Here is a 21,724-nt window from a genome sequence, read left to right on the forward strand (position 1 = left end):
GATATTATACGATGGGCCTATTTAATTACTTGTATGATTTAATTTGAATGTTCTAAAATACATAGTAATAATTATTAATTCTTTCGTGAATTGTTGTTTTATTTTGTGTGCTAGTATGCAATAATTTCGGGAAATTTTGTGCATGTTCTGGGGAAATTCTGGGTCCTGAAAATATTTTGCAACCCCCCGATCTGCGTTACGTAATTTACTGCCAGCTCCTTTAATCACGCTTATCGATGATTTATATCAAGCAAATAAGCATGCATTAGAGGCTGATGCACACGAGTATCAAAATTAAGGCAACAACTTGTTCCACCAACCTTCTTTTTTTATATTGAAGAGATGATCGATTAACTCTGTCATTAAAGTTAATTACAATAACGGATTTAGAAATATGGCGCCCATAGGCCCACAATAAGCAGACGCCCAAACTAACAACGCCACTTTTGCACCGAATGATTGTATTTTATAATTTTAATTCTGCAATAATTAAAATACAAACGTCTTAAAGCCAATAATTATTTATTAAAAGCCAAAGGATTTACGGATTTTATCGGGCTATATTACCACTACTATTATTGTTTAGTAATTTGGCATTAGACACAGGCATTAGGCGCCATCTCTTGATAAATTTAATAATTATAATTAATATTTTAATAATTAATTTAATTATAGCAATTATCGAACGAAGGTCCGGGTAGCGTAACTTGCAACGTGACCACACGGTAATAATTATTAAATCCCAAATAATTTGGCACTAGAGATAGGCATTAGGTGCCATCTCTTATTAAATTTAATAATTATAATTAATATTTTCATTAAATAATTTAGAATATTCTGGAAGAAAAGAATCAGCCCAAATTAGGACTGTCGAACTCTCAACTCCCAATATTGGCAATCATTTGGCTTTAATACATAACTATGGAGTTTAAGATGTTTATATATGAAGAGAGAATTTTATTTGTTTATATTAAAGTTTATGATCACATGATAANATTTAATTATAGCAATTATCGAACGAAGGTCCGGGTAGCGTAACTTGCAACGTGACCACACGGTAATAATTATTAAATTTAGCAAGAGATGGCGCCTAACGCCTTTCTAATGCCAAATTACTTAGCATTCAATACTAGTAGTAGTAATAACGCCCGATATAATCCGACAATCGTTTGGCTTCTATAATGATTATATTTTTACAAATTTTTAAATATAGAAAGGGCAAAGGGCGCTGATATTGAAAGCCCGTCATTAGTACTACCACTGTTAAATTGATGTATTACTGTAATACTACTCGACTGATACGTTTTATTTTGCTCCTACTTAAGCTTTCAATTTGCACTAATTTTTTTATGAGTTGTTTCTACTTAAAACAATTTTTTGCATTATTTTATTGTTGTTACTATTATTATTATTTTGAATTTTTGCACCCCAATTCTAGGCCCGGGCCTTGTGGACCCTAATGAGAAATTCACTACTGTTTATAGCCCTATATCGTCTTAATTATTCCGCTTTTATGCACCAATCTTGACAACTCTATGAATGTTTACTACGCGAGTTTAAAGTATAATTCTCTGAGAAATGACACTGCTCGTTCCCCATGTGAAATTATTTAAAATAAAAACATTTATGAAAATCGTAGACTATCATATTCTTCATACTATAACTTTTTTATAATCTAAAAATTCGGATAATTCTACTTCTTACAATCGATTCAATATTTTAATAATAAAATTTGATGGAAAATTAATTATAAATAAAAGGCGCTCCTATGTGTCAAGCAGTTAAGTAAGCAAGCCAATGATAGAGTTTGTTTTATATGAAACAGACTATGTCATTGGTCACTTATTTAGCTGCTTGCCACTTAGGCACAAAGTGGTGGGAACTTGACAACGTTAGATTCTAAAAACTTTGCATATGGTGAGTGGTAACCGTCAGTTTGTGTGCCTTTTTTTTACTTTATTTAAAATGTTTATTTGATTCCAGTCTCATTTTGAAGGCTATAACAGCTAAAGAATAAATTCCTCATATCTAATAAGCAATGATTTTCTTTTATTATTAATTTCTTTGTTTTTTTATTTAGAATTTAAGATCACTACTTCGATATAAAACGAGAAAGTACCCACTATCGATAAGTCAATGTAATTTTAACTTAAAACAAGCAAATATACTGGAAATTTTTATTGTAGTATTATCCTTTCGATTTTAAAAATAATTAAAGTTTTTGTTTATTTTACTAATCAAAGGACTGGCATGAATAAATCAATCTTCGATGTTCCTCAATTTATTAATATCAAGACTCGTTGATTTAAATTTAGTCAATCCAGATGAATTATGAAAATTAAAATTGTTTGAGGATAAATGAATGCTTTTGAAAATTTATAAAATCTTACTCAAAACTAAAGTCATTAATTTCTACTTGTTGAATTTCGAAAGAGAGAGATAGAGAGAGAGAAAAATGCCCTAGATGTCTTGAAATAGAACAAAAGCCAAAAATACGGTAGTATGACGTTATCATTGTAAATCTAGATTCGTGTTAGGGAAAGTTAGGGGAGTGAGTTCGCTTAGTCGGGAGAATATGCACTTCTATGGCAATATAGAGGCATATTTTCATTTTATAGTAAAGTATGAAAGTGGCTTATAGTGAAAGTTTCGCCGTTTTAACCGTATACATTTCAATGGAGGATATTGCAATGTCGACAAACTTCCTTCCGTGACATATTAATTAAGGTTGCTCGCTTTAATTCTGTGTAAACGTGTGTTTTGCTTTCTCTCGATACCTTACTCAACATGTGGTTTGCATCGTATTACTTCAGTTCGTGGATGCAGGTGTTCGGTTCGTGCCCTTCATTGTTTTTGTTTGTCCTAGCAAGAGTTTGTGATTCTTGGTGTCAGTACGTTTGTGTTCTTGGGTGTGTTTGTTTTATTGTAGGAGACAAGCCAATCGTTCATAGAATTGTTTACAGAATTTCTGATCAGTGCTAAAAATTGTTTTACAGATTTTTAGTTTTTGATGCAATTTAAGACAAAGTAATACTAATAGCGTGTGTTGTTTCTCTCAATCGTTATAACGATAGTTCGCTTAGCGTGGACAATGATAGTTATTCAGAAATTATTCGTGAATAACACGATGCATTAGACCTAAAACATTAAACTTGGGTGAAGAGTACTGATTGTGTTATAAAATAAATCCGAGAAAAGATATTCTCTGCTTGTTTTGAGAAATGTATTTTATAAATTGCAAATATAAAAAATCAATTTAATTTGGACAAACTTTTTCTGAAATTTAAAATTAATGTTAAATTATTCAGAACTATTATTAAGCAAAGAAATGGCATTCGAATTATTAGAAGCATTATCTATTATTGTTTTATATATTCTTAAGACTATTGTGTGCATGAATGTTATTGAAATGCCTGTCAGTAATGAGAAAATGCGCATGTTAACAAAGGCTCCATGTGGCGATATAGATAAATCACAAAGTTCACTTACGATAGAAGTAAGAAAGCCATCATGAGAAAAATCTCAGAGCGCAAAAAATCCAAATTAATTTACAAGAGAGGTCCCAACCGATATAAGATATTAAGAAATGACAAGGACAACATTGATAAAGAAGGAAGAGTGGTACAGTCTGTAAAGAAATTATAAACTCAAGTGAAATTTCTCTGTGTTTTAATTTCTTTTCATCCACAGTTCATTGTTGCTATATCTAATGATTTTAATTAGTGTTACGAATTTATAATGAAATAAACAAGTCTTTGTATTGTATCATTTTAATAAACAATCAAAAATTTTAATTGTTACAATTTTTTGTTGTAAACAATTTATAAACTCAAGGGTGAAAACTGATTATTACAGTTGAATGGAACAATCCATTCAACTGTAATAGTAATGTAAATTAGTATGTGTAACATTTTGGGTGAGTCTGAGAATTCAAACTAAAAAAGTGACAAAAATGCCAAGGGGAATAACCCTAACTGAAAGTGAAATATGAAAAATCTATTTCTTTAAGGGAAAAGGATGGCCAACTCGAAAAATTGCTTCAAAACTTGGTAGATCTCAAACTGCAGTACAAAATGTACTAAAAAAGGGTGACAATTATAACAAAATTAAACGTACAGGACGAAAACCAAGTCTGCAGCCTCATGACCATTGCCGCATTGCTAGTCTTGCAACAAATGAATCATTGTCTACTCGTGAGATAGCTGCAGTTTTACCAACTCCAGTGTCCCACAAAACTGTGTAGAAAAGCTTGAGAAAGAATAAAACAATAAACTTTAGGAAATTGAAGTCCAAACCAAAGCTACAGAGTTACATCGGTCAACAAGGCTGCAATGGGCAAAAGATCATGTTAATTGGACAACTGAATGGATAAAAATAGTTTTCTCAGATGAGAAAAAGTTTAACCTGGATGGCCCGGATGGCCAAGCATATTATTGGCATGATACAAGAAAAAATCCCAGGGTCAAATTCAGTAGACAACAAGGTGGAGGTTCAGTAATGATCTGGGCAGCAATCGGATATGAAGGAAAAACAATTTGGCATTTATTAATGGGCGAATGAATTCTGAGATGTACCAAGCTATCTTATATGAACATCTAATCCCATTTGGTCCTCTCATTGGTGGTCAAGACTGGATCTATCAACAGGACAATGCATCTGTTCACAAGTCAGCCAGTACTACAAAGTGGTTTTCACGTGAAAAAATTGAAGTTATGGTTTGGCCAGCACATAGTCCAGACCTTAATCCCATTGAAAACCTTTGGAGTCAACTTGTGGCATTAGTTTATCGCCATGGAAAACAATACAACACATCCGATGAGCTTAAAGTTGCATTGTATAATGCCTGGGACAAAATTAAACTAAGTGACATTCAAAACCTGGTTGATTCAACGCCTAAACGAGTTGTGGAGGTAATTGAAAACAAGGGAGGGTCCACAAAGTATTAAAAACGTTCTAAATCGCCCTTGAGTTTATAAATTGTTTACAACAAAAAATTGTAACAATTAAAATTTTTGATTGTTTATTAAAATGATACAATACAAAGACTTGTTTATTTCATTATAAATTCTTAACACTAATTAAAATCATTAGATATAGCAACAATGAACTGTGGATGAAAAGAAATTAAAACACAGAGAAATTTCACTTGAGTTTATAATTTCTTTACAGACTGTAGTGTACCGGATTCCATATGAAAACATGGAATTAGGTGTCAAGAAAAACTACATTGGTGTTACTACAAGAAATTTTGGAGTTAGATTGAGAGAGCACAAATACAATGTCAGTAAGGGATCCAATACCACAATACTATCTCAGATGGCGCAGGCTGAGGGCTCCGTAGTAAAATGGGAGGAAGCAAATATTGTTAAGCCCGTGTACTTCCCGATGTTGACGATGAGCGCAAAAAAGATGGAAATTTATAAGAGCAAGCTGCATGATACGTGCATTAATGCTAGGGATGCTGAAGGGTTACCATCTGCGTGGAAGTACTTACGGTAATTAAAAAGTTTGAGAGCTCATAATTTATGCCTTGATTTTTTGTTTATGCATTTCTTGCATTTTTTTTTTCGTATATTATATACGATATTATTATATAATGTCATAATAGTTTGTTATTTAATTTTATTTATCTTGTACATGTATTTATGTATGTATAGTTTGTTATAATATTTTTATTTTTTTATGCATGTATGAAAATTTTATGTTATATTTCTTACGTTAATTTTGTATTTAAATTTGTTCCATTGTATTTATATTCGAATTTATATCAATATATTTTAGAATACGTTTATTTTTCTCTTTTAACCTGAGGATGGCCAATAGATTTGGCTGAAAACGTTAGTTACAGTTAGTTACGTTTTTTAATAAATTTCACAGCAACTTAAGGTGTTGTATTGTGGTTATAATTACAGTGACCATACGTCCTTTATTTAAGAGGACAGTCCTTTATTTCATTGCTCTGTCCTCTAACTTTATTTATTTTATAAAATAGTCATTTTGTCCTTTATTTTGTAAATTCGACGCAAAGTTTAAAAAATTTTTTAATAATATATTGAACAAGTTACCCCCATACAAAGTCAAAGCGCGATTCGAAAAAGCTACTGTTATCATCAACATGCCTCACCAAGAGCATCTCAGGTGGCTAGAGGCCACAGCTATCTACAGTGTCGGCCAGCTAACCACGTGCGTTAACCAGAAGGAAGTGCTGACTCTGTCTCTGGCCTGGCAATCACTGTTGAATGCCAACCCGCCACTTCCTCCCCCACCACAAGACCGTGCATGTCAGAAAGGACCCACTCCGTCAGAATTGACACACGATCCCAACAAATAGAATACACTCTGTCCAGGGAATTCCAGTCGATCTGAAGAAGAGCAAAGAGATTGCTCGAAAACATTTGTCAACAGCGATATACAGTATATATGCATCACACACCAGTGGTTACAGGTTCCGGATAGTGTATAAACTTGTGAATTTTATAAGGTATTTTTTTTTATTTTCTTTCTTCGATATGTCCTTTATTTTCCCCCAAAAAATATGGTCACCGTAGCTATAATGTATGTCATAAGTCTACTAGTAAGTATACTAGGTCTACTGTAATATATAGGCCTATATGATGTATACAGTAATGATTTATGTAAACTTTATAAAAGTGTTTAAAGTTAAATACATACATTTTAACTTAAACCTTGAATTAAATTGTTAAATTTACAGATTATAGTATTACTAACATGTTATACACATTATTACATAAAATCTTTCATGAATCATAGTTTAAATTATAACTACAGTGGTACCTCAGGTTACGAACGCCCCAGCATACGAAATTTTCAGGATACGACATGAAATTCGAACATATTTTTGCTCCACGATACGAACAAAAACTCACCATACGACGTTACATTAGTTCGCATTTTTCATTTGTTTTTCTTACTACAGTTATTTTTTTTTATGTATTACTTGGCTTTAATTTGAGTATGTTTTTCGCGTTGGAACGAATTATTTGGTTTTACATGTAATCGTATGGGAAAAGATGATTCACCTTACGACATTTTCATGATACGATCTCAGTTTCGGAACGGATTAATTTCGTATCCTGAGGTACCACTGTATTTTGTTATGGATCCAATATGTAATTTTGTAAATTATATTTTATCTAACTTGTTAGTTTATAAATATTATTAGCCATATAATTAATTTTCCAAGATTTTCTGTTATAAAGATTTTCTGTTATAAAGTATCGAGATTCTGAAATTTTATTTCACATATACCACAATAACACTGGCTAAAACTATTTCGATCTTATTAATTACTTAAAGTATTATGTAATTTTTAAATAAATATTGTATATTTAGTATGTTATAGCAAAAAATAGTAACAATGTCTAAAATCTGAAACTTAATTTAAAAAAATAAATAAAACTCACTATGAGACCTCCTACTGAGTATATAGTTGTTACTTTAAGATATATCATATTGATATCGACTGTTATTTTTCTAGAAACATAATAAATATGTTGGATACATATCAGATATGTTTTAATACTGGAATTATTGGCTTCTCAACGAAGGTAAGATGATGATTTCTTAATTTAGTATTATTAAAATTAATTTTGCCCATTCTTGATTCTGCATTGAGATAATGATATGAGTGTTTCTTGGTTATCATTGTTTCCATGACTTTTCTCTTATTCACTCCTTTCTTGTAGAACGACAATTAGCTTTTCTATTATTTTTCATCTCTGTAATTTTTTACAACCAATAATCATCTTTACAATATGTTTATTATATCTTTACGCATTTATATATATTATAGCATCCAGCATTTAAAAAGCGAGATAGTGATACTAAAATTACGCAGAGTTCTGTATATCAATAATTTTATTCGAGAATCTATAATGAATCATTTATAGCAGGGGTGGCCAACTTTTATGTACAGAAGATCTACTTTTTACCTTAAAAATGTGTCGCGATCGACTTGTTGTCGTAGGGTTAGTCTAAGTGACGGGGGGGTGGTGTGAAATGCATACTATGTTTAGATAGGTAAGAAAAGCCACAATTTAATTTAAAACATGAAGAAAAGGTACATTGTAAACAGAATAAAAATTGAAACTCAATTTTCGGGGACCACCACTTCACCCTTCCTCTTTCTACCGTGTCCCGACTACTCCCTCTGTCCCTCTTCCCACCTTTTTTTTTGGTTTTACGATCCTTTGTCTACATTTCTTATTTCCCTTTTACAACAGTATGCAAATGAATAGCACATGGACCGACAAAACCGCATCTGAGGAAAGACGCGATGGTCCAATATCACTACATTTGCGTTTGCGCGTTACGTTCGGTTACAAGTGTAACACATTAATTCAAGACATCGCGAGCGATCGACCAAAATTGACTTCGTGATCGACCGGTCGATCGCGATCGACTTGTTGGCCACCCCTGATTTATAGGATGGGATTCATAATATATTGAATTTGGATGTATGAATTCCTTACTTAATAAAATTCTCTTTATAATAATGTTTCTTACAGGAAACACGCAGCATATACGTATTATTATTTAACTTTAAAAGGAAAAAAATCGAAGATATTTCTATTGCATAGATCAGAAGTTTGTATTTTTTTTTAATTTCAAACATTACATAATTTATTTTTACTGAAAAACTAATGTAAATAATTTAACATTCTCTCTTTTCCTCGAAAAATTAACTCAGTATTCCATATTTTAAGAATATTTGCAAGGCTATATTACGTTCTGGTTACCAAAATTTTATTTTTCTAAAATTTCCACTTAAAATTCTTTAAAAATATTATTTGCTATTACATTTAATCCAAACTTGAAATATATTAAATTTATATAACTTTCTAATATAGAAATCTTAAAATTACTTAACATATTACTTACTTTCTAAATAGCAAAAATTACTTTATTTATCCGTATTTTATTATTTTTTCGAAACATTTCATTCTCAACATTGCATTGGATTTGACAAGCGAGCTCTTAAAGGTTGCCATTATTTAATTAATACTGTATATTTATTTGTGATTATTATTTAAAATCTATTCAAATATATTCAAAGTATAATGGCATGTAATACTATGTATTTGTTGCTCGGGATCATGTAATGTGTAATAAGATAGTGTAAGGGGAGCACTTTTTGCTCTAGCGGATTAGGAGGCATGGAGCTCATCATGTGTCGTCAACGTCTGTGTGTATGGCAAGAATCTGTTCAACCTGCTTGAAGCTAAATAACTCCTGTGCTTTTTGTCGAAAATTTTTGAAATTTTACAGGGAAGTTTGTGTATTAGGGAATTGATGCTATTAAATTTTGGCGGTTAAAGGTCGAGGGTTGGGGAGATAATGGGGTCGTGTATATCTGGAGTAGGATCGGACTTAATGACGATTTTACTCGTTATTGGCATTTAGAATATTTTATAAAGTTCATCCTTACCCTCAAAATTAAGCTTTTTGCATTTTATAGTAAATAAAAATATAAATTTTTAAAGTAGGGGCGAGTTTGATGAAAAAGTGTAAGTGTTAACAAAAAAATCTTCATTACATCCTACCCCTCTAGAGATACGTGACCTCCCTCTTTCTCCTCACCCTCTTGACCTTTTACCACCAAAATTTAATAGCATCAATGATCATCATATGCAAGCCACCATGCCAAATTTTGTTTATTAATCTTTACCCTATTGTGAGATATTAAGCAAAATAGACACCAACANTAGAGATTTCGATAAGATTTGTCAGTAACTTTAAATTTTTCTACAATATTAAGTTTACTTATGATGTCAGATTGCACAGACAATAACGTAATTCACAGAGACTGATATTGTATTTCTTTATATCACTGTTACATTTTAAAATCTTCGATATAACATTATAACGCATTAACAGCTGGAAGTGATGATCCAGCGAGCAAATATTTATTGTGACATCGTCACAATACAGGCTGCAATTTTAATCATATTTTTAATTTACTTAATTTGAAATATATGCTCTATGTCTCGAATTAGAAGTGTTTTGCCTCTGTACATCATACTTTTCCTGTTAGCAATTGAGTCGTGCCGGTCATCTATCTAACTCCTTTCAGGGGAAAATTTTTGAATTGAAATACCGTGACTTCCGGTTTGCATCGGAAGTTCGTATATAGTTAATCGAGATTCTATTGTCAATAAGCTTTCCATAACTGGTGTCGGCTTCCATCGATCTAACTCTGTTCTCGAGATTAAGGACGGACGGACGGACGGACGGACAGACAACAGCAGTGTCAATTTATAGGTCAAATGGTTCTTCTCCATTATCGAATTTTTGCCTCTTTTATAAGTTCGATAATGGCGAGCATTGTTGTGTGTAACGTGTATGTCGTAAGTTTTGAGACATTTTAAGTTATCCGCTACGATATTGCAGCGCCATTTACCGCTCTAGCGGACATTTTTTTTGTTTCGAATAAAATTCTACCACAGAAACCTCCGTGTGAAATATGACGTCATTCTACTGAGCTATATATATATACTGTTAGTGCCACCTAGGTACGAATAAATAAACTATTTCTTTTTAAAAAAAGAATAAAATGTTTTTTTTTTTAAATTTTATTTTGAATCCAAATGAATTTTTGAATGCAAAATATGAATTTTCTACATCAAATTCGCTTTTAATTATAATTAGATTTTTCATTTCAAATTATTCTTGAAAAATAAACACAATTCTTAACAATGAATTAACTTAGTTATAATGTAGGATAATCGTTAGTTAGTTAATTACACTTAATATCGTGTAGCATAAGTTAATTATTTTTGGCATTCTCTTAATTAATTTGTATTCGGGTTATGGTAATACATAAAATGACAAATGTACAAGTGTATAATGTGCACATGTATTAATTAAAATAGTACGTTGACACTTTCTTAGGGGAGAAATCTCTTTTATATCACGAAAAAAAGTTAAATAGTCTATTAAAATTTAATTGAATTTTAAAATGAAATCTCGCAAATTGACAAATAATTTCTTGTAATATAAATGTTACATAAGAAGTTGCATTTCCAACGAAAATTTTAAGAAATTTATATCATATTTTCGTGTGTTTGAGATGGAAAAATTTGTACTTTCATTATATAAAATTTATGCAAGTAAATTTTTATATTTCTTCTGTAGCAAGCCACCAATCTACTTAATAGCTTCATCCCGTTTTAAATCAGAATGGCGACGTTTACAGAGAATGAACAGCTGTAAGGTGATGTACATAAAATTAATTACGTTCGTGTTTCGTGTACGGAAAAATAGTATAAATTTACTTATAAAATTGTTTTGTGGACTTTAGATTAATGACGAAGATCTTGATAATGTTATCAAGATAATTATAATTTTATGATTACAGAAAAATTACTTACATCTTTGTTATTCAAACAGAACGGAGGATACACTAGATGTTTAGTTCACAAACGAATTCTATAGAGGAGGAAAAATAAAATATTAACTCAAAATGATACAATAATTTTATAATTTTTTTAAGTCAGCATACATACATAGCAACAACTTAATGTAAATTCCTATAAAAATTTCTCAAGTATTGGCAACAATTTAATTTCAATTTTCTAATCTAGTAATGTTACATTTAAACTAATTTATATTTCTAAAATATTTCTAAAATTATAAGATATTTTTTATGTAAGAAATTATTAAAAGAATGAATAATCAATTTAACCAGTGATATAATTTAAGTTTTTTCTTTTTAAAATATGAGTCAGTTTCGCGTATAGAATCCGAAATACAAATAATTTCGTAAAACTTAAAACTTTCATAACGATTTAAATTTATATAAGTTATAAATAGCCAATTTCATTCCACATGTTCTTAATTAGCAGAATTTTCCAGATAATACTTAAACAAGAGAGGGGACATCAGTTCAAGTAACTCGATCCAAAATATTAAACAAACTGTCTACTCAGACTGACCACCAAAAAACTTCATCATTTAATAATAAGCCATTAATTAAGAAATTCCAAATATAAACGACACTCCTCCAATGTTAAATATCTATAACATATAAAAAAAAATGTATCTACATATACGTAAATGGTTTCGACGTAAGCAAATTAAGTTGCAATCCATTTTCTTTGGTAGTATCATTTAAATTTAAAACTGTCGAAACGGGATTTGGACCGTAGATATCAGGTTATATATCACTGATGCTGAATTATAATACAGTTGATAAAATTACGAAAGCTGAGTGACGTAAGCTTCTATACAAAAGTGACACCAGTCCATTCGAAAGCTTCATACTTCAAAATGAAGCAGAACGTACGCGAAGGAAAAACCTTATACAGTAAGTAACCTATAAAATTCGATACATCTCTTATCTACGCTGTAAAATATTATTTGATTTTTTTTTTTTAAATTGGAGCGTAACATTATTTTCTCACTTTCTCAAATCGTCTTTCCTTTTTTTTTTTTTGTTACAGAAATCTTACCTGCACGATATGTGTTGGTTTTCTTTATTTTTTTGGTATGTATGGAGATGTATGCTCATAGAGTCGTGCTGAACGTAGCTATTGTAGCCATGGTAAATAATTCGGCGGTCGAGATGAGCGAAACTGAAAATACTCTACCTCACGAATGCCCTGATAGTGCTGAAAATCAAAATATCACGTATAATTATAGAGAAGTGAGTGTCGTATCGTACATTATACATTACATAGGGTTCCTCTGATTAATCACTGTATTTTGTTTACTGTAGGGAAAATTCGTTTGGAGTCAACCCGAACAAGGAATTATTTTAGGAAGCTTCTATTATGGTTATGTCATTTTCCAGTTTTTGGGAGGTTCTGTAGTTCATCTTTTAGGTGCTAAGCGTACTTACGTCATTACTGTGTTTTTTTCGTCGGCGTTATTGTCGATAACACCACTTCTAGCCGAACTCGGTGTAGCGGCCTTGACATGTCAGAGAGTTGTCTTAGGAGTGTTGCAGGTAAGTTACTTAAACCACATTTAAATTTTTAATATCTTCAAAGTAATTTTTTTCCTATTAACTTTAGGGACTGACGTATCCATCAGGATTTACCATACTTTCAAGATGGTCTCCAGTTAACGAACGAAGTACATTAATGGCTATTTGCGTGAGTGGAAATTTAGTTGGTTCCATAATTTCCATGACACTGTCTGGTTACTTGTGTGAATATGGTTTCTCGGGTGGTTGGCCTTCAACATTCTACGTTTTTGGTAATTATCTAATTTTTTCCATAGAGTTAATTATTATTCACCAATGTTAAACAATTACATTTATTATGTTTCAGGTATTTATGGATGTGTTTTGTCCCTCGGTTTGTTATTTTTTGTATATGATTATCCGGAAGAATTTTCCGGCATTACTCAAAAAGAGATTCTTCATATACAACAAAACTCGAATAATAATACTAATAATATTAAGGTATATTGTAAATTGAGTTTTATAAGGTTTTGAGACAGTGCTTCCTTATTAAGATAATTTTGCATATTTAACAGAACCAGAAAATTCCTTGGAAGAGTATTTTAACATCTGTACCAGTATGGGCGACGTGCATTGTAAAAATGTTGTTTGCTTGGGGTTTCTATACCTTTCTATCAAAATTACCATCGTATCTCGAGAATATCCTGCATTTCCCAATACAGCAGGTAACGTCTGCCAATTTTAATGAATATTCTTAGAAAAAAATTCAGATTAATAAATTTATTTCTTAACAGAATGGCTTAATAAACGCATTCATGTATTCAGCGAATACGTTTGGCCTCATTATATCTGGTTACTTATCAGATTTGTTTATTAAACGTAAATATTTCAGCGTAACAAACGTCAGAAAAGGCTTCGAGACACTTTGTAAGTGTAAATTTTCTAATTATACAATATAATGATTCGAGTATAATTAAGTTATTGTATTATTTAGCTATTATAGGAACCAGTGCATGCATGATATGCATTCCTCTGGTTGGATGTGATTCAACAAACGTCATAATAATACTCGTCATGACAACTGGCTTCATGGGTCTTGTTGGTGGCGGTGACAACTCAATCATTCTGAACTTAGCACCTAAATATACAGGTACACATTAATTATATTTACTTCATTACATGTTAAAATTCCGCAACTGAAAACTTGTATGTAGTTTATTCAATTTGTTCAATTTTCCTTTTGTATTTTCTTCAGAGTTTTACTTTACATATTCCTCGATTGTTTTATTTTTTCTGTTCACGAATTTGTTTTCTTTAGACTTCTTTTTAGGAAGAAACTGAAAAACTTCAAAAAGACTTCAAGAAACTTCGATTTCATCGGAATTTCCTTAACTCTTTTACTATTCTTCATGAAATTCCGTGAAAATTTTCGTAGGTTTTTGAAGGCCTTACTTCATACATAACTTTATATATATATATAATATGTGTGTATGTGTAGGTATGTTGGTCTGTATGTCGCTCTATATCTCAAGATCCGTGGATCAAAAATTTTGAAATTTGGCACGACACTTCTATCTTGGGCATTAATTATACTCCATTTTGGAGTTAAGGGGAAAGTAAGTGTAGGTTCGTATTTCGAATGGGGTCAGAGTTAATGAAATTTTACTCGTTATTGTCATTACCAACGTTTTTAAACACTCGTTCTTACCCCAAAAGATAAATTTTAGAAATTGATTGAAAAATATCGGACTTGCTGGTTCCTTAACCTATTCGAGTAATGGGAAAGTCGTACAAGAGCCGTTGTTATTTTCACTAAGATCCTGTTAATTCCTCCAGTATTTTTCTTTAATATTTCTCAAATTTTTCCAACTTTACCCTTAAAATACGTTGGAAGTTGCGGATAAAATTGCAATATCGACTCAGAGAGTTAATGATATTAAATTTGACAAGGTTGTTGCAAATGATAAAGACGTTTCGTATTCGTGATAATTCACCTTAAAAGAAACAGACAATAAATCTCGAGATTACTTAAAACAATGTTAGAAACGAACTTAAGATAACGATATACGTCTCGGTCAACCATATAAACGTGAAGTTTGTAACATGAATTGTAAAATAAGCATATTTCTGTTTATTCTTAAGTTTTAAACAATTACAAATATAATATTTCTTACGTTTCAGGGCCGTTGTTCGGATTGACTAATGGAATGGCTGCAGTTTCTGGCTTCTTATCACCGTATATAGCTGGGCTGTTCCTAGATAAAAATGTAAATAAATTTTATTGATAAAAAAGCTTATTTATAAAAACTTCATAAAATTTTCATTTATTACGAAAGTTCTTAATGTATTCTTATTGTAATGAAATTTGATTGATGGTTTAATTCTGCTTACAGCAAGGAAGCATGGTGCAATGGAGTTACGTCTACTATCTCTCGGCGGGATTTTGTTTATTGGGGATGGTCATCTTCCTGGTTTTTGGCTCAGCCGAATTGCAACCTTGGGCTGATAACGATTCGGACGAAGCAGAAGAAGAGAAAAAAGTTGTCTCCGTATCAAAATAGGATGTTGCAATGCCAAATTTATAAATTTTTTTAAATTTTAAATTTAAAGTAATAAAATTAACAATACTGTGTGAGAATATAACAACATTTTGTAAATAAAATTTAATATTTTTAACTATAAGTTCGAGTGTTTTTCGTAATTGTTAATATTCATATTGAAAGAAGGGAAAACTATGAATTCCTATCTAAAAATTAAAAATTTTTAATATTCCTTCGATCGAGAATTTTATAAACAATTGATTCATTTTTAACTTCTGTCAACAAAATTTAAATAAAACTAATGGATAACAAAATTTCATAACAAAAAAAAAACTAAACCTTGTAACTTCCTAAATTATTTATTTCACTACATTGTTCGTTTTATTCAGTCTGATTATTCATATTTAATTAGTAGGGATATTGTAACAATTGAATAATTTCTTTTTCCACATTAATCCATTTTTCTGTAAAGTTTGCATCCTTATTCTTTTTTACTTTAACTTGTTATGGGTCCTTGTTTCTTCCATTTATGTAAATAATTATTCCGGTGTATAGTGAATCTTACCGTAATTTATTTTTAATTAGTTGACTGTTTTTTATACTTTTCTAACTGCTATACTATTTTTTTCAACGATTCATTATTATTTTCTCTGAATTTGGTTACTTCAATATTTTATTACACATTTTCATTATAATTCTGAATTTTTATCACAAATCTTCATATTGCTGTAAAATAAATTTATTAAATTAATTATTAATTATTTTGCTTTTGAATTCACTTTGTGCGTGTTTTAAAATTATGTTTGTATTTAGTTATCATCAATAACAAGAATATAGGCCTATAAAGAGATAACTTCATATTGAATTCCACTTACAATGTACTTAATATAAAAAATTTTACCAAAATGTTCCTTTTAATATCTCTGTGTCTAGCATTTTTCAACTTTATTCGTCTCCTTCTTATGGCTCCAATCTACTAGAATTTTCTGTATTTTTATTATATTATTCATTCTTCCTAGATCCTCCTCTGTCTTCAAACTTGAAGTTCTTAAATGAGTAAAAGAGAAGAGCAACAGTCAAGGAAGACTACTATAGTAGTTCAAATATTCGTTCAGTTTTATATATCCGAAATTGAGGAATACAATTCGGTTCTAAAATATATTCAAATGGGAGTATGCACTGGATGAGCCACTGGGTCCTTTTATTTAGACTGTTCTAAAACAAAATGAAAAAAGTAAACAGAATTAAAATATAACTTCCTGGTTCAACTTTTAATTAAAAACGCTGTAACATTTTTGTAATTTACAACAATCCTTTGTGAAGAACTTTATATAAAAGCCTTACACACGGAAAATCAATAAAATATATGTAAGTATCGATTATTTCTATTGTAATTTTGATATTAAGATGAGAGGTAAAACTCAATTTCAAATAATTTTAGTAAATTGATATTAAAAATTTAACATTATCATCTATCTACTTTTTAAAATGCTTCGTTCGCAGCATTTTGTTTTATAGGCGTCCAAACATTTAAATTTCACTCCTGGTGAAATATAACATTCAACATTTCAAGCATTTCTACTGAATCATTTACTTTTACAGTAAGAAGTCTGTGTTTACTCGTAGATTTGTTGAGTCTATCAGTGGTCGAGTAGATAAAACCACTGATGGACCCAAGAGATTGACGGATTTTCTACAAATAAGTAACACCTAAATAGCCAGTTTTCCGTAGAAAGTTCTCCCTGGAGGTAGGCCTACTACCTTGACAGGGCGCCCATGCTTTGCGTAACATATCCCATCAAACCAAACAAAACCATAGATTTCATAACAGTGAATCAACGAGTGAGTCAATGTAAATTTATTCACACACAATAAAGGCGGCATACACGCAGTTGTTCTAATACAGTGTTTCTCAACCTCTAACAAAACGTCGCCCCCTTCAACGTAGTATCGCCCCCTTCACTTCAAAATTCCGATGCCCAGGGCCAAGGCTAATGCCAAATTCTAAGAAAATGAATAGACTAGTGACTAGTATAATGTTATTTGTTTAATTATTGTACGATATAACGAATAAAATATCTAATTATTCTTAATATAATGTTTCACTATATCGCCCAGAAAATTGTTTTTCGCCCCCAAAATATAAATTGTTACTAATCGCCCCTCAACATGAAAAAACGCCCACGTGGGGCGATATCGCCCCCGTTGAGAAACACTGTTCTAATACATCGTATGAATTTTGCATATAACACTGCATGGAATTGGTAAAGAATAAGACTTTGATATTGTCAAAGCTTAGAAATGCCCTCTAATTGTGTGTTAATTTCTTTGCTTGTTTCACCTTTTCTTTATCGTAAAATATTGCGAAAAATTATAATAAAAGATAAGATAAATCAAATTTAGAAAACTACTAATCCCCCTTAATAAAAGTACAAATATATAAGTCCATTTAGCTATTTTTTAAAGATTAGACTAGATATTTTACAGATTTATTGCTAATAAAGACGAAGAAATTACACGATGTGTTTGTTATATAAGATATACAAAACATATTTTCTATCATATAATATTTATTACAGGAGTTCATAATAAGTAAATTTGAAATAAATTGTCATTATAAAGTTACGAAAACATTAAAATATCATGAAACTTGAAAGATTAAATGCAGTTGTTAGCATCAACTAAGTAGTGAAAACATCAAAAGGTGTTAAATCTTAGGATTAAGATAGCGTGTGAAGTGTAGAAATGTGTTTAATTACGATTTTACGCAAACATGGGTCTGTTTTACTGATGATTTGTTTGTAATTTTATCAAGTTATCATATTATGTTCAAGCCAATTTACGCCTATAACTATTATGCTCACTCCTCAATTTAATTATTAGTGATAATTTTTTTACAATATAAAATTTCTTAATTTTACAAGCTTATGCAATTTGTTTTTATTTTTTCGTGGAAATTCACAAATGGAATAATAATCTCAGCTAAATTAAAAACATGGAAAAATATGTATAAATTTTGTTATATTCCATATTGTATTATTAATCTTGTAAAGAATATAGTCCAGAATAGATAAAAAACTAGAGTTTTTACAATTATCTGAAGGATATAAAAAGTAGTTCAAAAGTCAGTTAACCACCGTAAAAACTAAACTGCTGTCTTATTCAAATACTTCACTACTTACAATTTTCCAACATTTTATGTCTTCATATAACAGGGAAGAATTTAATCTATTCGTATGTATACGGCGACGTGACACGTGGGCGATCTGCCGAGGGATGCTTCTCGGGAGGACTTTCTATAGGAAACTGGCCCCTATTTATATGTCGCAAACTTGAACAAAACCCGAAAAACTCACGTAACCCTCCTGTTGGCAAGGGACGAACTCACGACCATTGTTCAATGGTTTTATTCACCCGGCAACTGTTGGACGGAACAGTTTAGTTTGGTAACTTTTGTAAGGAAAAAGAGGTGAATTATACGTATAATATGTCAAAATTCAGCTCTTTGAGTCCGAACAGGTTGACCCTGATATAAAAGATTGCTATAAAGAGAATACTGTATCATTAACTGGTAAAAATTACATTTATTCTTGATTTAGACATTACGTATAAATTAAAAACAATAATTTTGATTAGCCATCTTGTGTTTCATTCACGCAAATTCTATTAAATAAATGAATGAAACGTTATTAATAATGGTCTTATGTAAAGTCATTATTAATAAATTTTAGCTCATTTAAGATCCAATGACAGAAAATTTCATTTTATATTCTGTATTCAAATTTGTAATGTATGTACTGTACCGTTTTGGTATTACACATGTGATGAAATCCCGGAAAACTCTACTTAGCCAGCCATTTGGGGTGCAAATGAATTGCAAGCAATATGAGATGAATTACAAAGTATGAGAGATAAAAAAACTAAGACACAGGGACTGTTTTGCGAATAATTTAACAGCAAGGCAAAATGTGAAATATACAGAAAGAAATTACGTGTTTAAATTGTTTCAATGTATGAACGGTGTTCCTCAAGACATTTTACCCATCTTGCACCAGTTTTAGTATACCTGATTTGCCAAACTCCATTTTTTAAGGTATAGCCAAATTCGCACGACTAATTTCGCTTTGTAGTCCTATGCGAAGTGTTGCTGGCCCAGAAATTTTCCCATAGGATTAAAAAAAAGTGGCCAGGTCTGGACTATAGGTTGTATCCTGAATCACCTCCCATCCAAATTTCACAATTTTGGCACGAACAACAGCCACAATATGGAGAAGACCCTTGTCGCGAAGCAGTTTGATATTTGTGACGTCTCCGTTTGGCGTTTGTCACGAGAGAATGACAACTTTGTCTCGATTTCAGTGTTCTTATAGGCCCAGAAAATGGAGTTATATGAACAAAATACTTAGATGAGAGAAATATGGTTAATGGTTTTGTACTTAGAAAAAAATTAAGAATCCATTTTACTATATTTCACATCACAAACATCACTATTTTTTCATTTTGGTTACCTATCAAGAAAATAAATATACTTTTTCATCACTAGTTGATTTGTTAAACAAAGCGTTTTAAGATGTAAACAATTACCACATAAGATTTATGCTTTGTTCAAAGATAAGATACAAATGAACTTCATTTAAACTTCCGATCGAGTAATTAAGTGTTAGCATTAAGAAAAAGTTTTAAATTTTATCCAATACAAATAATTCTTGAAATGCCAAATAAAGCCTATAATCTGAAAGTGATATTACTTAAAAATTCTCATATATCTTCATCATGCAAATGTAAGTAAAGATAAGATAAGCTAAACCACAAAATCTATATAAGTAACTCTAACTAATTGTTCGTTCTATTTTACAAAAACGATTGCATATTTAAGATGGAAGTAAAGATGAGGAGGATCAATAAAGAACAAATATCAGAATTATTAATATTATTATTATATATCCGGTATAACGAACATCAAAATTTTCGATATTGTTATATCGATATATAATAATAATAATAATATGTTTGTTAATTTTGGTATTTTTCCTGTTTTCCTGCGAGTTTCAAATAACTATTTGACATATTTGACTTTGATATTGACATATAAACGTTATCTAATGAGTCAATTTGGACTTTAGGAGCAAATTTCGAATTTTTATTGCCAGAATAATTTGGAAGTAAGGCTTTTATGTTTGCTGTAAGGCCGCTTTTGAGTTTATAAACTTAAATATAAATTTGAACAGACGTTATGGGTAAGTGACTATTACAAATTTATATATGACAATATGTTCCATTTGTAAGATTTAGCATAAAATTTTAACTTCGGATCGAGTATTTCTGTCATAATGCATAGTGAACTGATTTAGGGCCAACTTAAACTTATAAAATTAGTATTTTTAGTAAAACTTTTTAACTTAATTCTGTTAATAATTCTTATGTTTAATTAGTAAAACTTTTAAACTTGATTCTGTTAATAATTCTTATGTTTACCACATAAGAATTATTAACAGAATCAAGTTAAAAAGTTTTACTAAAAATACTAATTTTATAAGTTTAAGTTGGCCCTAAATCAGTTCACTATGATTTTCGTGTATTCCAGGCACACTTGTGAACGTAAATTACATTATTGTGACGCATTGTTCATTTACAAAAATAGTGGAATTTAAAAATGTTCAATACAGTATTTGAATGAGATAGTTAATGATTGCAAAGACTAAATTGTTAACTTTTCGGCCATAGTATACAACAAAGCATTAAAAATAAAATAAATTTGGGTTGATAAAAAGTGATGATAAACTTTGCTGAAAAAGACTAAAAATATGATAAAAATATTTTATATACGGTATTTAGATAATTATGTTATGAAGGATGAAATATTAAACCATAAATATTAAGTTTCGTCAATAAACATATTTGTCTGTACTGTACAAACAGACAAATATGTTTAATTCCTTACGCCCGAGCAATTTTTGATATTAATGTAATTAAACATAAAAAATACTTAAAACTGAAAAAAACGAAAGAAATGCATTAATTTTGAAGAAAAAGCTTCAAATTTTATTTTCCTTTGTCTCGCTTTTCTGTGAAATTTGACACTGATGAGTCATTGGTTTACACAGCTGGATGACCTTGAGAACAGCTGGAGTCGGATTTCCCGGGACATTCTCATAGACGTCTCGGGAGGACAATAAACCCTTGTCCTCCCGAGACGTCTATGAGAATGTCCCGGGAAATCCAACACCAGCTGTGTAAACAATGACTCATCGGTGTTAAA

The 21,724-nt window shown here is 30.6% G+C and overlaps 2 protein-coding genes across 6 annotated transcripts in view; one reads left to right on the forward strand and one right to left on the reverse strand.

Moving 5' to 3' along the window:
* The window catches only part of LOC111620157 (sialin-like), a 59,456-nt gene extending 43,365 nt beyond the window's left edge, over positions 1-16,091 (reverse strand). Inside the window, exons 1-4 of the mRNA XM_023362040.1 lie at positions 16,031-16,091; positions 15,317-15,427; positions 15,100-15,180; positions 11,391-11,448 (exon numbers count right to left, since the gene is read on the reverse strand). The gene's annotated coding sequence lies outside the window, so the exon portion shown is untranslated. The remainder of the gene's footprint in view (positions 1-11,390; positions 11,449-15,099; positions 15,181-15,316; positions 15,428-16,030) is intronic.
* LOC111620198 (sialin-like) lies at positions 1,829-15,586 on the forward strand. 5 transcript variants are annotated; one of them, XM_023362107.1, is made up of 13 exons: positions 1,887-1,917; positions 7,499-7,568; positions 11,155-11,233; positions 11,875-12,325; positions 12,462-12,664; positions 12,737-12,967; positions 13,035-13,218; positions 13,293-13,426; positions 13,501-13,650; positions 13,720-13,852; positions 13,920-14,075; positions 15,107-15,192; positions 15,319-15,586. In XM_023362107.1, the coding sequence occupies exons 4-13, from the start codon at positions 12,289-12,291 to the stop codon at positions 15,484-15,486; spliced, it is 1,482 nt and encodes a 493-aa protein (XP_023217875.1). In that variant the 5' UTR covers positions 1,887-1,917; positions 7,499-7,568; positions 11,155-11,233; positions 11,875-12,288; the 3' UTR covers positions 15,487-15,586. The 5 variants fall into 5 exon arrangements, with proteins under 5 accessions (XP_023217882.1, XP_023217886.1, XP_023217892.1 ...); XM_023362099.1 differs by lacking the exon at positions 1,887-1,917 and adding an exon at positions 4,970-5,495; XM_023362114.1 differs by lacking the exon at positions 7,499-7,568 and having other exon boundaries at positions 1,829-1,917.
* Positions 16,092-21,724: the final 5,633 nt, after the last annotated feature.

Source organism: Centruroides sculpturatus, unplaced genomic scaffold, assembly GCF_000671375.1.
Source record: "Centruroides sculpturatus isolate CEXI.00-Female unplaced genomic scaffold, Cexi_2.0 scaffold117, whole genome shotgun sequence".
Classification (NCBI taxonomy): domain Eukaryota; kingdom Metazoa; phylum Arthropoda; class Arachnida; order Scorpiones; family Buthidae; genus Centruroides; species Centruroides sculpturatus.

Excerpts from the sequence above, each read along its gene's own strand:
- LOC111620198 (XM_023362114.1), top strand. The coding sequence starts at position 12,289 with ATGAAGCAGAACGTACGCGAAGGAAAAACCTTATACA. Across the intron at positions 12,665-12,736 it reads TCACGTATAATTATAGAGAA|GGAAAATTCGTTTGGAGTCA; the intron begins GTGAGTGTCGTA and ends TGTTTACTGTAG. Across the intron at positions 15,193-15,318 it reads GGCTGTTCCTAGATAAAAAT|CAAGGAAGCATGGTGCAATG; the intron begins GTAAATAAATTT and ends TTCTGCTTACAG.